Source organism: Empidonax traillii, unplaced genomic scaffold (genome assembly GCF_003031625.1).
Source record: "Empidonax traillii isolate 1590-97213 ecotype Southwest subspecies unplaced genomic scaffold, ASM303162v1 scaffold363:size828163, whole genome shotgun sequence".
NCBI lineage: Eukaryota > Metazoa > Chordata > Aves > Passeriformes > Tyrannidae > Empidonax > Empidonax traillii.
In genome coordinates, this window is record NW_020955556.1 from 814673 (window position 1) to 827075 (window position 12403).

General features: G+C 43.6%; 1 protein-coding gene across 1 annotated transcript in view; it reads left to right on the top strand.

Annotated features, from left to right (window-relative positions):
- SLU7 (SLU7 homolog, splicing factor) overlaps positions 1-11568 on the top strand; it is a 14564-nt gene extending 2996 nt beyond the window's left edge. Inside the window, exons 5-17 of the mRNA XM_027892698.1 lie at positions 103-267; positions 414-479; positions 2039-2086; positions 2578-2709; positions 2955-3052; positions 4418-4485; positions 4678-4817; positions 5151-5312; positions 5756-5860; positions 6035-6109; positions 6362-6466; positions 7434-7772; positions 11558-11568. Coding sequence (XP_027748499.1) covers positions 103-267; positions 414-479; positions 2039-2086; positions 2578-2709; positions 2955-3052; positions 4418-4485; positions 4678-4817; positions 5151-5312; positions 5756-5860; positions 6035-6109; positions 6362-6466; positions 7434-7613 — 1344 coding nt within the window. The 3' untranslated portion in view covers positions 7614-7772; positions 11558-11568. The remainder of the gene's footprint in view (positions 1-102; positions 268-413; positions 480-2038; positions 2087-2577; positions 2710-2954; positions 3053-4417; positions 4486-4677; positions 4818-5150; positions 5313-5755; positions 5861-6034; positions 6110-6361; positions 6467-7433; positions 7773-11557) is intronic.
- Positions 11569-12403: the final 835 nt, after the last annotated feature.

Here is a 12403-nt window from a genome sequence, read left to right on the forward strand (position 1 = left end):
TATACACATCTGAGCTTGATTGATAAGATTTTTAAAGGGATATCTGAGTGAGTAATGTATTTTAGCCTAATGGGCTGATGTAACCATCTTTTTCTCTTTCAGAGGCCCAGGAAAGTTGGAGCAAAGTACACAGGGATGAATATTGCCCCAGACGAGCACGTGCAGCCCCAGCTGATGTTTGACTACGACGGGAAGCGGGACCGCTGGAATGGCTATAACCCCGAGGAGCACATGAAGATCGTGGAGGAGTATTCCAAGGTTGATTTGGTATGTAGGGGCTGGGATTTCCTGGGGAAGGGTTGGCTGTTTGGCCTGGCTGGGCTGGGAGGAGGGACACTGCTAATGAGCACTGTCAATGTTGAACCTTGTGCTGAACAGAAATATGCAAACAGAGGCATCTTCTTGCTCCCCAGGCCAAACGTACCCTGAAAGCACAGAAGCTTCAGGAGGAGCTGGCATCAGGGAAGCTGGAGCAAGTGGTAAGTGAACTAAACCCTCATTTATTTTTGTTAAAGCAGAATAAATACACAACAGATTACTTCTGCTTTCTGACACTTTTACTCTGTCCAGGGTCTGCTGTTAGGTTTTATGCCCTCCAGCAATTTAAAGATTTTCCTGGCACTCTGTGTCATATTGAAGAATTTGAAGCATCTTTCCAATGAGAATTACTTTGTTTTCCCCTTTTAGGCTAAAATTTGGTGTGATTATTATTCCTGCTAAAATGAATTACAAGGAACTTTGGGTCAGAAGAACTCATTTTCCATGTACTCATTTTTTTCATGTACTGAAATGCTCTTTTTGTATTTAAAGGCTGTTAAGATCTAATTAATGTTGAGGTAATGACTGTTATGTGATTATGCATTTGTTTGGTAATGCATAGTAGAAATTGGAATAGGAAGGTATTTTCTTTGTCTTATACCAGCTTGTTTCTTCTTCAGTTGTTACTGTTTGCAATGTCTCTGGTTCTTTGAAGGCTGAGCAAATGTATTTCCCTCTGGCTTAGAACTGCAGAGTTTGCATCTTCCACTAATTTCTGCAGCTCCTCCTAGATTATACTCCTATCTTTGATACAAAATTCTGATTTTTAAAGGTATTTCTGATTGTATTTTAACTTTATAAAATGGCAAAAAATAGAGAGCCCTTCTGGCCCTCTATCTTGTTTTGATTACAATATATCTGATTATTCTGGTCCAGGTGCACATCCCAAGAAGGATATCCTTGCTAAAATCTCTTTCCTTGGAAAGATTGTTAAACAGAAATTCATTGGAAAGCAGCACAAACCCGGAGAAAACACTTTAGTAACTGTCTTAAGTGAAAGCAAGTTATACAGCTATATTAAAATCTATAAAATGCCTAAAAATCTTTAGGCAGCACCTGAAAAAAAAAAGAAGCTGTAGGAAAAAAAGTTTGTTTGAAACTTCAGAACTGTCTCTGAAGGAGAGGACTGGGGGTGATTTGCACAGTCAGCACTGGCCAGTTTGTTGGTCAGTGTTCCAGGGCTCACAGTTGTTTCCATCTTCACCCCTGCGAGTATTTTCAAGTTGGAGGCTAAGCAGGTTAAAAAAATAGTCAGGCTGTCTTTGTCCAGCTTCAGTTGTGCCTTCCAATTCATGCTTTTAGTATTCCTGTAAATCCTAACTAAATCCTTGAATACATATCCTCTTGATTACTTTTTAAGCTTTCAGAGTTGAAACTTGGTTATATTAGCATAATAAGAAATATTTTAGTCTAATCCATCAGTGTTCAAAGGCATAGCAAGCTCTAAATAACAGCAACACTTCTAGGATGTGCTCTTCATGAAAGAATGGGAAATTTAGTTGGGGATGCAGTGAAAAGGCCTCCAACACCTCTGTGTCATAGAGACAGTGAGAGCTCTTTCCTAGAACATTATGTAGCATCTTTCTGCATTTTGTGCCACTGGTGAATTGTATTTTGTATCCAGCATCAAGCTCTGCTTCGATTGCCCTTTGAATCCCTGCCATCTTTCCTCTCTCCACTATCTTGTCTTCTCTGCTGATGTGCTCTTTGTTTGCTGCAGAACTCCCCAAGACACCAGTGGGGAGAAGAGGAACCCAATTCACAGACAGTAAGATGATTGATTACCCACTGCATCGCTCCTGGGCAGAAGGAAGATCTGTAGTTATTGAAACAGTGAAACGAGGGTGGCATAAGGGTTTAAATGCATGTCCATGCCACTGGCTGCCTGTTCTTTCAGGCAGAGGTTACTGGATTTCTTAGAGGGGTTTTTATTGTAATTCCTGTGTGTTGTCAGACCTTAGAGATGCAAGCACAGAACTAGTTTTTAATGTGGTGTGTTTTGCCCAAGATAACTGTTCTCTTAATATCGTCACAGTTACGTTTTGGTAACTGTTCCCTCGTGAGGAGGTGGAAATCCTTCCCCAGGAGTATTTCTGAGCAGTGTGAGTGTTAGGTTAGCCTGACAGCACACTTTAACCCCGGGTGAACTGTGCTGGCTTGTAACTATAGGGATTGCAGAATTGTAAGCAAACCACTAGAATCGGATTTTCAGGCTGGTCTCTGGAGTGAATGACTTAGAAGTTTCCCATCTCTCCTCAGGAAAGAGATCATAACAGTGAAGATGAAGATGAAGATAAATATGCAGATGACATTGATATGCCTGGGCAGAACTTTGACTCTAAGAGACGTATCACAGTTCGAAATCTGCGTATTCGAGAAGATATTGCCAAAGTGAGTAAAGAATCTTTACAAATGTTCCCAGGAGCTCATCTCAGTCTGTTGTGCACTCACTTATTAAGGACTTCGTGTCTTTGGGTTAAGGTCTGTTCTCAGTTCTGTTCATGCTCGTGTTATGACTTGATCAAGGTCATCCTTTTACATGGATAGAACTTCTAAAATGTCTAAACTGGGGGATAAAGGAGTAACTCGAGTTCTTGTCAAATGGTGCATATTAAATATGTTCTTTCTTTCCCCAGTACTTGAGGAATCTGGATCCAAACTCTGCTTATTATGATCCCAAAACGAGGGCAATGAGGGAGAACCCATATGCCAACACAGGCAAGAATCCAGATGAGTAAGTTAAAACAGGGTCATTCTTGTGTATCCAACAAAACTCCTAAAAATGAGATTAATAGTTATATATTTTCTTTTTTCTGTATGTCCTTTTACTAATTAATCTCTGGTCAGTTATGTATAGAAGCAGTAGTAAGCATGGAAAAAACTTGTTTTATTTAGGAGCATCTTTTGTTTTAGTATATAAAGGTGGTATTTTTGTAATACTGACCCTTAATCTCAAGGGATATGTGGATGATCTGTACAGGGACTAGAACACTGCTGCATCCAGAGGTGAGGCCTGTGAACACTAATGATGTTTATATACATTATTTTAGTAATTAAATCTTAAACTTTATCTTATGTTTGTTGGGAGACATTCAGGACTGGAGACTCACATGGAGTGTCTGTGGTACCTAACTAAATGTTTGCATCAGGAGTAAGATCTCCTCCTATAGGAATGGATTCTGCACAGTGAATATCTGAAAACTTTGGCATTTTTTATTTAGCCAGTTCAGTGAAAGCTGCTGCTCTTGGCTGCACACAGGGCTCTCCCTTAGAACCCCAGTCAGCACTTGACCTGTGCTGTGCTGTGAACTTCAGAGCAGGCAAGCTGTGAGTAAAACCTGCATTCAGAGCACAGGAATTGGCTTAGCTCACTGCCTGCAATAGAATGGCAGTGCCTAAGTGATAGCAAATAATGCTCTTTCCACCTCTGTTTGCCCCCAGCTAGAATAGTGCCAATCAATTCTTCTGTTTTAGATGCAGATGCTTTCACTTCTCTCCCTGGTCATAATTTGACCTTTGTTTCTGCCACAGCTTTGCAAGTATAAATTTTCCAGAGCAGCCTTGGGGAGATGGAAGGGGGGGGGATGGGGTTGTTAACATTATTGGATCGTCAGCCTGTTGGTCATGGACACACTGTGCATCTGTTCCAGGCTGTGCAGAAGTGTCTCACTTTGCAGGCAGCAGGAAAGCTATTCCCAGCCTTTGGCTCAGTCAGAGTCCCGGGCTGGGCTGGAGAGGCACAGATCCAGGAGCTGAGAACGTGGGGCTGGAATATCACACACCACTGAGGGGTATTGTGTGCAGTTAGGTGTGAGTTTAGCTTGTGCTTGGCATCCCATACGGAGTTCCAGGCCTGTGTTTCCCTGTGCACACACACATCAGGTTTTCCAAGGGCCTGTCTGATTCTTCCATGGCTCCACAGGGAGCAGGGCTTTCATTTCATGTACCGAGTTGGATGCACCCACTTCTCCCTCCACTCTTAACTCTTGGGGCACAAAGAGAATCTTTCCTTCCCTGCTGAAGCTGTGTGATTGTATTTAAGAGGGAATCACAAGTGCTCAGACTCCTGTTGCTCAGACTCCTGTTGCTCTTCCTGCAGAGTTGGTTACGCTGGTGACAACTTCGTTCGCTACACTGGAGACACCATTTCCATGGCACAGACCCAGTGTAAGTGGGCTCTGCTTTGGGGGGCTTTGTAAGGGAGGGGACTTAAAACACTTAACACTGCTAGTTTCTTGTAAAAGAGAAATAGATCTTTTTAGATTGAGGTCTTCTTCCAAACTGCTTCGGAATTGAAGAATGTAATTTGAGTGTGTAAGTTTTAGAGTAAATGTTGAGTGAACCCTCTTGTGTACACAGTGTTTGCTTGGGAAGCTTATGACAAAGGCTCTGAAGTTCATCTTCAAGCAGACCCTACAAAGTTGGAGCTCCTTTATAAATCCTTCAAAGTGAAAAAAGAAGATTTCAAGGCACAGCAGAAAGAAAGCATCCTAGAGAAGGTAATGGGCATTTGATTTTATTTAATAAGAATTCTTTCAAGTTTGGGTCTTGGGGAACAAACAAGATTACTAATCCTATGTGAAAGAGCATCAGCTGTTCTCAGCAGCTCAGACTTATAAAAATATTTTTATATTTATACTCTATCGTCAATTAGATTATTGTTATTATTTAGTATGGGAATTTTTGAAGATCTGTTGGTTTTTCTTTGTATTTTTGGGAGCTCTTCCCTTAACTGTCAGAATTTCTCCACTGAAGAAATCTGAATGTTTGTTTACCTACAGAGAAGGGGGTTTTTTTAAACCTCTTCTATGTCACTTCTATTTGCATTTTAGTATGGAGGACAAGAACACCTGGATGCCCCACCAGCTGAGCTGCTGTTGGCTCAAACAGAGGATTATGTGGAGTACTCCAGGCATGGAACAGTCATCAAAGGACAAGAGAAAGCTATTGCTTGCTCTAAGTATGAAGAGGATGTGAAGATCAACAACCATACAGTAAGCCCTGGGTTATGTTAAAATTATAGAGAAGTTAAACACCTTCCCATGGGAGGTACAGTAGGATACAGTACAATATAATTAATACAGCAGATAAACTTCTCCCCTCTCAAATGTGACACTCTCCCTTTTCTGCTAAGGAGGAATTTCAGGTAGTCATGATTGTGATGTGAATTTGAGGAGTTGCCATGGCAGTCTTAAACTAAAGGGGAAGTTACTCTGTTTCCCTTTCACTTTGAATATGAGTTGACCACGTCCTGCTGCTTTTCTCTTTTCTGACAGTGTACCTGTAAGGCTGATGTAGAGTAGCAAAAGTATTGCTCAGAACTTCCTTCTGGACTGTTTGAAGGATTCACTTCCCAGGATATAAGCTCAGCATTAAATTGCAGGCTCCTGCAGGAGTGTCGTGGTGGCCTGAACTGCTGTGGTGTGTTCTCTTGCAGTGCATTTGGGGTTCATACTGGAAAGAAGGCAAGTGGGGTTACAAGTGCTGCCACTCCTTTGTCAAGTACTCCTACTGCACAGGAGAGGCTGGGAAGGAAATTGCGGTGAGTGTTGTCTCAGTCACCTGGGAAGAGCTGAAAAGCATTCACCTTCCTTAAGGTCCAGACTGTTTCACTTTTTGGGAGGGTTGGTTTTTTGGGGGGTTGTGGGGTTTTTTTTGGCCTTCCCCTTTAAATGTGCTTAGTAACTGGGCATCCCTGCTCCTGTCTGTTGTGCAGAACACAGAAGCAAGTTTACTGGAAGAGCAGCCTGGGGAGGAAGAACACATGACAAAACCCAAAACACTGATGGAGGTAGGATGCTTCCCATTCTCAGGAAGACATGTTTTGCCTCAGCATTTTAAGAGACGAAAAGATATACATAACTAAAAATTATGTAGAGTCATAATGAGCCTGAAAATGACTGGACTGCATTATTAGATTATTATCACCTCTGTGGAAAACTAAGCTCTCAAATAGCATTGATAGAAGTCTGCAGTTGGTAGCTTGGACATTATTAATGTTGGCAAGTTGCATCTTAACAGGAACTTGTTTCCCACCTTACAGATCCACCAAGAGAAACAGAAAGAGAAGAAAAAGAAGAAGCACAAGAAGAGCTCGAATTCAGACAGTGAGGGTGAAGAGAAAAAGAAGCAAGAAAAACTTAAAAAGGTGCAATATATTCTTCAGTGGCTTTGTGGCAAAAAGAACTTGACATGTATTTTACATCAGTTCTATGAAGTGTTTAATGTAGTTCCTGTGCTGTACCTTGGGATGTTCTTTGATGCTAATTTAGAGCTAAAGCAAATTTAAAATGCTGTTAGATGTTCTGAAGTACATTCCTCATTTCTCAGGCAAACATTCAATAAATATTTAGTTTTAAAAGACATAGTTTAGATGACTTAAACACTTCATGTCTAGGCACTTACTACAGCTGTAGATCTCTCAAACACATTGCAGAACAATCAGCTGTGTGCTGAAGACAGGTGGAGAGATCAAAGGCACTGTCAAGGCTTAACTGAGCACCTCTTATGCCAGGCTTGGTGCCAGTCTCACAGCTGGGGCAGTCAACCCATGCCCCAAAACATCCACTGCCTGCTGGCTGAGCAGCCCTCCCAGGGGCACAGCAGCCTCAGGGTGTCCAGGGGGAGCACCAGTTAAATCTGTGGTTAATCAAGGCACTGGACAAATGCTCTTCTCTTCAGTAGCAAGGAGCAGCAGTAGAAGTTGGAGGAATAATACAAAGGATTTAAAAATAAACCCCCCAAACTTATACCAGAATACAAAATCAAACCATCCCAAATCCCTGAGATCAGATGCTGGCTTACCTGCTTTTCTACTTGCTGGATCATGATTACATTTTAGGTAAATCCCAGGAGTTTTTTACTTGATTTTGACAGTTGGAAAGAGATTAAAGTGTCTTGTTTGCTAAATAGCATTTTAGCATCAGTTTATGTTAATCACCAAAAAATGAGCATTAAGTACAATGTGCTGTATGTAGGTGGGCCAGGCAGGTGTGATTGCTTATCCCTTGTGCCTGTTGCTTGTCCATCCTGTGAGCATCTAAGACAAACCCTCCCTGGGTTTTTTTGCTTAACTTTCCTTGTGGAATTTTCGTTTTCCTTGGCTCTCCTTTCAGGCACTGAATGCAGAAGAGGCTCGTCTGCTCCACGTTAAGGAAATCATGCAGCTGGATGAGAGGAAGAGGCCCTACAACAGCCAGTATGAGGCCAGGGAGCCAACAGAGGAGGAGATGGAAGCCTACAGGATGAAAAGGCAGAGACCTGACGATCCTATGGCCTCTTTCCTTGGACAGTAATCACAGGGAAGATCATTCCAGTCCAAAAGGCTTTTTTCCATACTTGTTCACAACTCTCCAGACATTTGCTTCCCTTCCACATGTCTGAAATGGCACCAGAGAAGTCTGTGCAAACTTCTTTCAGCAGACAGAAGCAGTCCAGTGCTCAGTTATCAATGTGTGTACCTGTCCATACATGTGCACATACACATATATAACATGTGCAGATACAGGACATGCACCTGCTCTGGAAATCCTTGGAGGAGAAAAGGTCTGATGCTGACTGAAATTCTAGGTTGGTTTGGCCAACTAATACAAGCGTGACGTCATGATACAGTAAAACTGTCTACTCAGAGGAATGGTCAGCGGGTATCACTTAAGATAGAGCAAGAATTATTGACCAAAAATCAGTACAACTACTAGAGCTTGTTTGTAAAGGGAGTTGCCTGTCTCATGGCTTTAAAAGAGTGAAGAGTTTCTTCCTTGATCACTTTGTAGGAAGTATTTTGGAAATGTAAAAATTGATTGCTTTGTACAGTTCAGAATAAATTAATATAAAAGTTTTATGTGCTGTCCAGCCTTTTTAATGAAGAGGTTGGGAGAAGCTGACTGGAGAGCTTTTAAATTCTGAGTGCTTCTGCAGATGTTACCGTACAAATTTCAGTTGCAAAGGTGTTCTTTGGTTTTCTGGTGGTAACATATCCTGTTAGATGGTGTAATAGCAGGTGTCAAATGTAATACCTCATGATAATGTGAAGCACCATCTGCTTTGTGTTTGCAATATCAGTCCTTAAACTGGGAGTCTTCCCCTTCAAAAGTTGAAGAAATGGGTAAAAAATCTGCACAGCTTGACTTTAGAGTTGGAAGGATTTGGGAATTATTTCTGTTATGGCTTAAATTATCTTATTAAACATGGCTTTTATAACCACATTTAATGTGGTTATATTAATGGTATGACAGGGAAGACTGTAATCCTGGCTTTTCTTAAAATTAACAAACTGATCGCAGTTTCCACTTTGTTGATAATGAAGGAAGTTAAAATTACTGGAAGGAAATGAAACAGCATGTTATTCCTGTAACACTGAACCTGTCATTTCTACCTGTAAAGCTGGTTTCCTTTTTTTATTAGGTTTTCTCCAAAGCTGCTTCTACTTCCCTTATGTTTTTGTTACAGAAATACTAATTCTGAACACAGATAGATTTGTAAGACTGATATATATGACTGTGGACTTTTATTTTATAAAGCTTGATTTTAAAATCCTCCTGGCACTTGCCAAAGAATATAACCAACTACTGGTAGCAAAGATCTCAAGGTGGAATTCTTAATGTAACCAAGTACCAGAAAGAAAACTCTTGAGTGGTCATCAGCTTTTGCAGAAACTGCTTTTATGTTTCCACAAACAATGTGGATTTATATAGAGGGGGGAAAATATAAGGGATGTAGTTCCCCTCCTGCTACACACAGCCCTGTCTGGTTTTCATCCTGAATATGAAATGACATCTCTCCTCTTTGGGAGTTTTTTCTTGGGGCAGCATTTTATGTGTAGAACCAGGTAAGATTATTTCTTGGCTCATGGACATTTCTGCACCTGCACCTGCTAATACCCAAACTACCTCAAGAAAGGAATCCTGGCCAAACTAACACCACAGGTGAAGTTCTGTGATTAATGAGCCAGCTTTGTTTGGAGCCCTGTGAGACCCTTTCTATTTGATTATCAGAATAATACTGCTTTTAACTTATGAAAATACGTGCTCAGGTTGTGTTGGGAGACAGCCTGATTTGGTTTCCTGAAAGCTGCATTCACAGGATGGTTTGGACTGGAAGGCACCTTAAAGGTACTGAGTTTGACCTCCCCTGCCCTGAGCAGGGACACCTTCCACTATCCCAGGTGGCTCCAAGCCCCATCCAGCCTGGCTTTGGACACTCCCAAGGGTGGGGAGTCCACAACAAGAGACGTTAATCCCCATCCCAAGAGCCAGAGGTTCAGATCCTGCTGGGTTTATACATTTAGAAGCTCCACTGCAGAAAACAAAAGCCCAAGAGAAAGAAATCCCCGTTACCAGCCATTGTTCTGAACTGGACTGTCCTCCAAGCCCAGCCCCTCATGTTCTGTGTCTCCATTGACCCCCCAGAATTCTCCTTTAACCCCCCTATCAGAGCAGGCCGAGCCTGTGCTGGTTCAGTGGGAGTGCGGCAGAGCTGCCCTGCTCTACGGGTGACACTCCTGTCACCTCAGGCCACATCATTTATTTACCTGCCTGTACCAGAGCCCCCTGTCCTGCAGTGCTGTGGGGGAAAGCAGAGCCTGGAACAGGAGCACAGCCCACCAGAAGCACCCCCAGCATTTATCATTTATTTTTCCAAGTGCAGAGGAGAGGAGCACACAGCTGATGGCAAAAGCAGGAGCAGCTGGCACTGCTGCTCCTGGGCCAGCCCCCTGTCCCAGGGGAGCCACCATGGCCCTCTCTGCTTTCTTCTCTGGCCTCTTACAGGGCTTAAAAGCAACAAACAAAAATCCCCCTTCCCATGGGAGCTGTTTATTTGCACTCTCTCTACGCTTCAATGCTTGGCTGCAAGTGTGGCTCCTGAACATATTTGTTAAATTTAGTGACAAGTTGTGTTTAAATTTTGGTTTCATAAATATTTGTGGGAAAATGAAAGTGCACAGCTTCTGTCAAGTGACACATTCCCCAAACAAAGTGCCACATTTCTTCTGTGAATGCTCTTTCATTTCACCCCAGTTTTGCCATAGATTTGAGTGGAATCAGTATCAGACTCAGAGCAGATTTCTGGTAAATCTGTGTGATGGCAGTGCTGGGTACACACCAGGCACAGAGCCCTGCCACAAGCTCAGGGGATCCCAGGTTGGAGGGACAGCCCCAAATGCTGTTTATGCTTCGTGCCCACACTCCTTTTTATAGCCAAGGAAGCTCAGCAGCTTCTCCTCTCCCCTCTGTCCTGACCTCGACTAAACATTCACCCAATCCTTCTGGTAACTCTTTCAGCTCAATAAACCATCAGAAAACTGAATAAAACCCCTGACCAACTTCTGCCAGGTCAGCAAGCTGAACCCACCGGGCAGAGCTGGAGCAAGGCTGGTGTGGGGACAGGGAGAAGACAATCCCTCCTTCCCTTCCAGCAGCAACTCAGGCTCCATGTCAATGGCTCGAGCAGAGTCCCCTCTGAGGCTCAGGGGTCACTGGTGATCTGTGAACCACACGAAATGAAGTGCAGCTGGTTTGAGAAACAGTGTGAAACAGCAAAATTAAAAGCACGTATCCAGGCTGGTGCAGCCCCTTGATTCAGAAACTGCAGTGTCCCAGCGCTGTGGGACACAATATCCTCTGAAGAACTCCCTGTGGTTTCAAAGAGTTTAGGCATTGCTGGTGTGGCATTTAAAGGAGCTCACAACCTGCTTTCAGATGGAAAATCAAAATTTGGTTGGCTAAATACTGCTTTACTTTTCTAGTGAGGCTTTCAGATATGATTTGATTGTTTTCACCTGAGGATCTACCATTAGATATTTAACCAGGGACCAATCCTGTAACCTTAGTTGAACTCCCAGTGGGATTTACAAAACAGCCATACCAATTTAAGGTAATTTTTTTGCAACTGTGCTTTCCCCGGAGCACAGCTGCTTCCCTCTGCTCCTCACAGCTTACAGTGCTGAGAAACCAGCCTTGGGAGGAGCCTGGGGAGAGGAAACTCCTCTAAACTGCTGTGGCTGCAGAACATTTTGTATCAAAGCAGGGACTGGAGGAACACGGGGACCTGTCTTTGATCCACGAACATCAGTAAGACTTAGAACAATAGCAGTGACTTTGTGTAGCCTTTCTTCTGTGAACCATTGCCAATTAACCACATAATGGGCAATGTAAGAAACTGTCGGTTATGTTTGCTGTAATGTCATGCAGAAGGATTCATTCCTGCAGGAATTATTGGAATCTAGTAAAACAATAATGAGTATGTGTGTGTAATGGCACATCTTCTGCCCTGCTAGCTGTGTGGTCACTGGGCAGGGCAGCTGTATCTGCAAAGTCTGGGGTTGATGAGGTCGCTCAGGGATATTATTTTGTCCATTAGGCTGCTGTTACTTGGATGTTTTTGGTGGCTAAAACCCAGGATTTTTATTTTTTCTTGCTATCTGTGCTGCCATTGACCTAGTTCTGCAGCGAGTGACTGCACAGCCATCTGTACCCCAGCTGATGCCAAGGAATGAAAGGAGCCCTGAAGGTAACAGCCCTCTGGGCGGTGGGAGGGTTTCTGGGCAGTGTTTGCTGTTTGTGTTGCTCCCCCTTTGGGCTGTGCTTTGCGATGCTCGGGAGGGATGGCTGGGAAGGCAGCAGTGCAGGGAGCAGCCCTGGGGGCTCAGCCAGCCCTGCCCCAGCTCCTCGGGGCTCAGGACATCTGGGCTCCCAGCAGGGAGCTGGGTGTCCTCTATCCTGCCTTGTGGGCTCAGCCAGTGCCTGGTTTGGTGTATTTGGGCTCTGGGACATGAGAATCGTTAGAAGGTTGCCTTTCTCTGCAGTCCCTGCCCTGTGCAGACGTTTCTGGTGCTGCCCCTGGCACTCGAGGGGCAGTGCAGATTGCAGGGCCCTGTGAGCAGGGACCCTCCCCTGGCTGTGTCACTCACTGGGGTTTCCAGGGGGGTGTCAGAATTGGAGGGCCCTGCCTTCAGGAGCTGCAGTGAGTGCAGGACACATCCCAGCACGGTGCAGATTGAGCAGATGATCTGTAAAGCAGCAGCAAGAGGCAAATTCTGGCCCATAATCCTGAATTCTTTTCTACATCCAAGCAGTTTTGTGCAGTG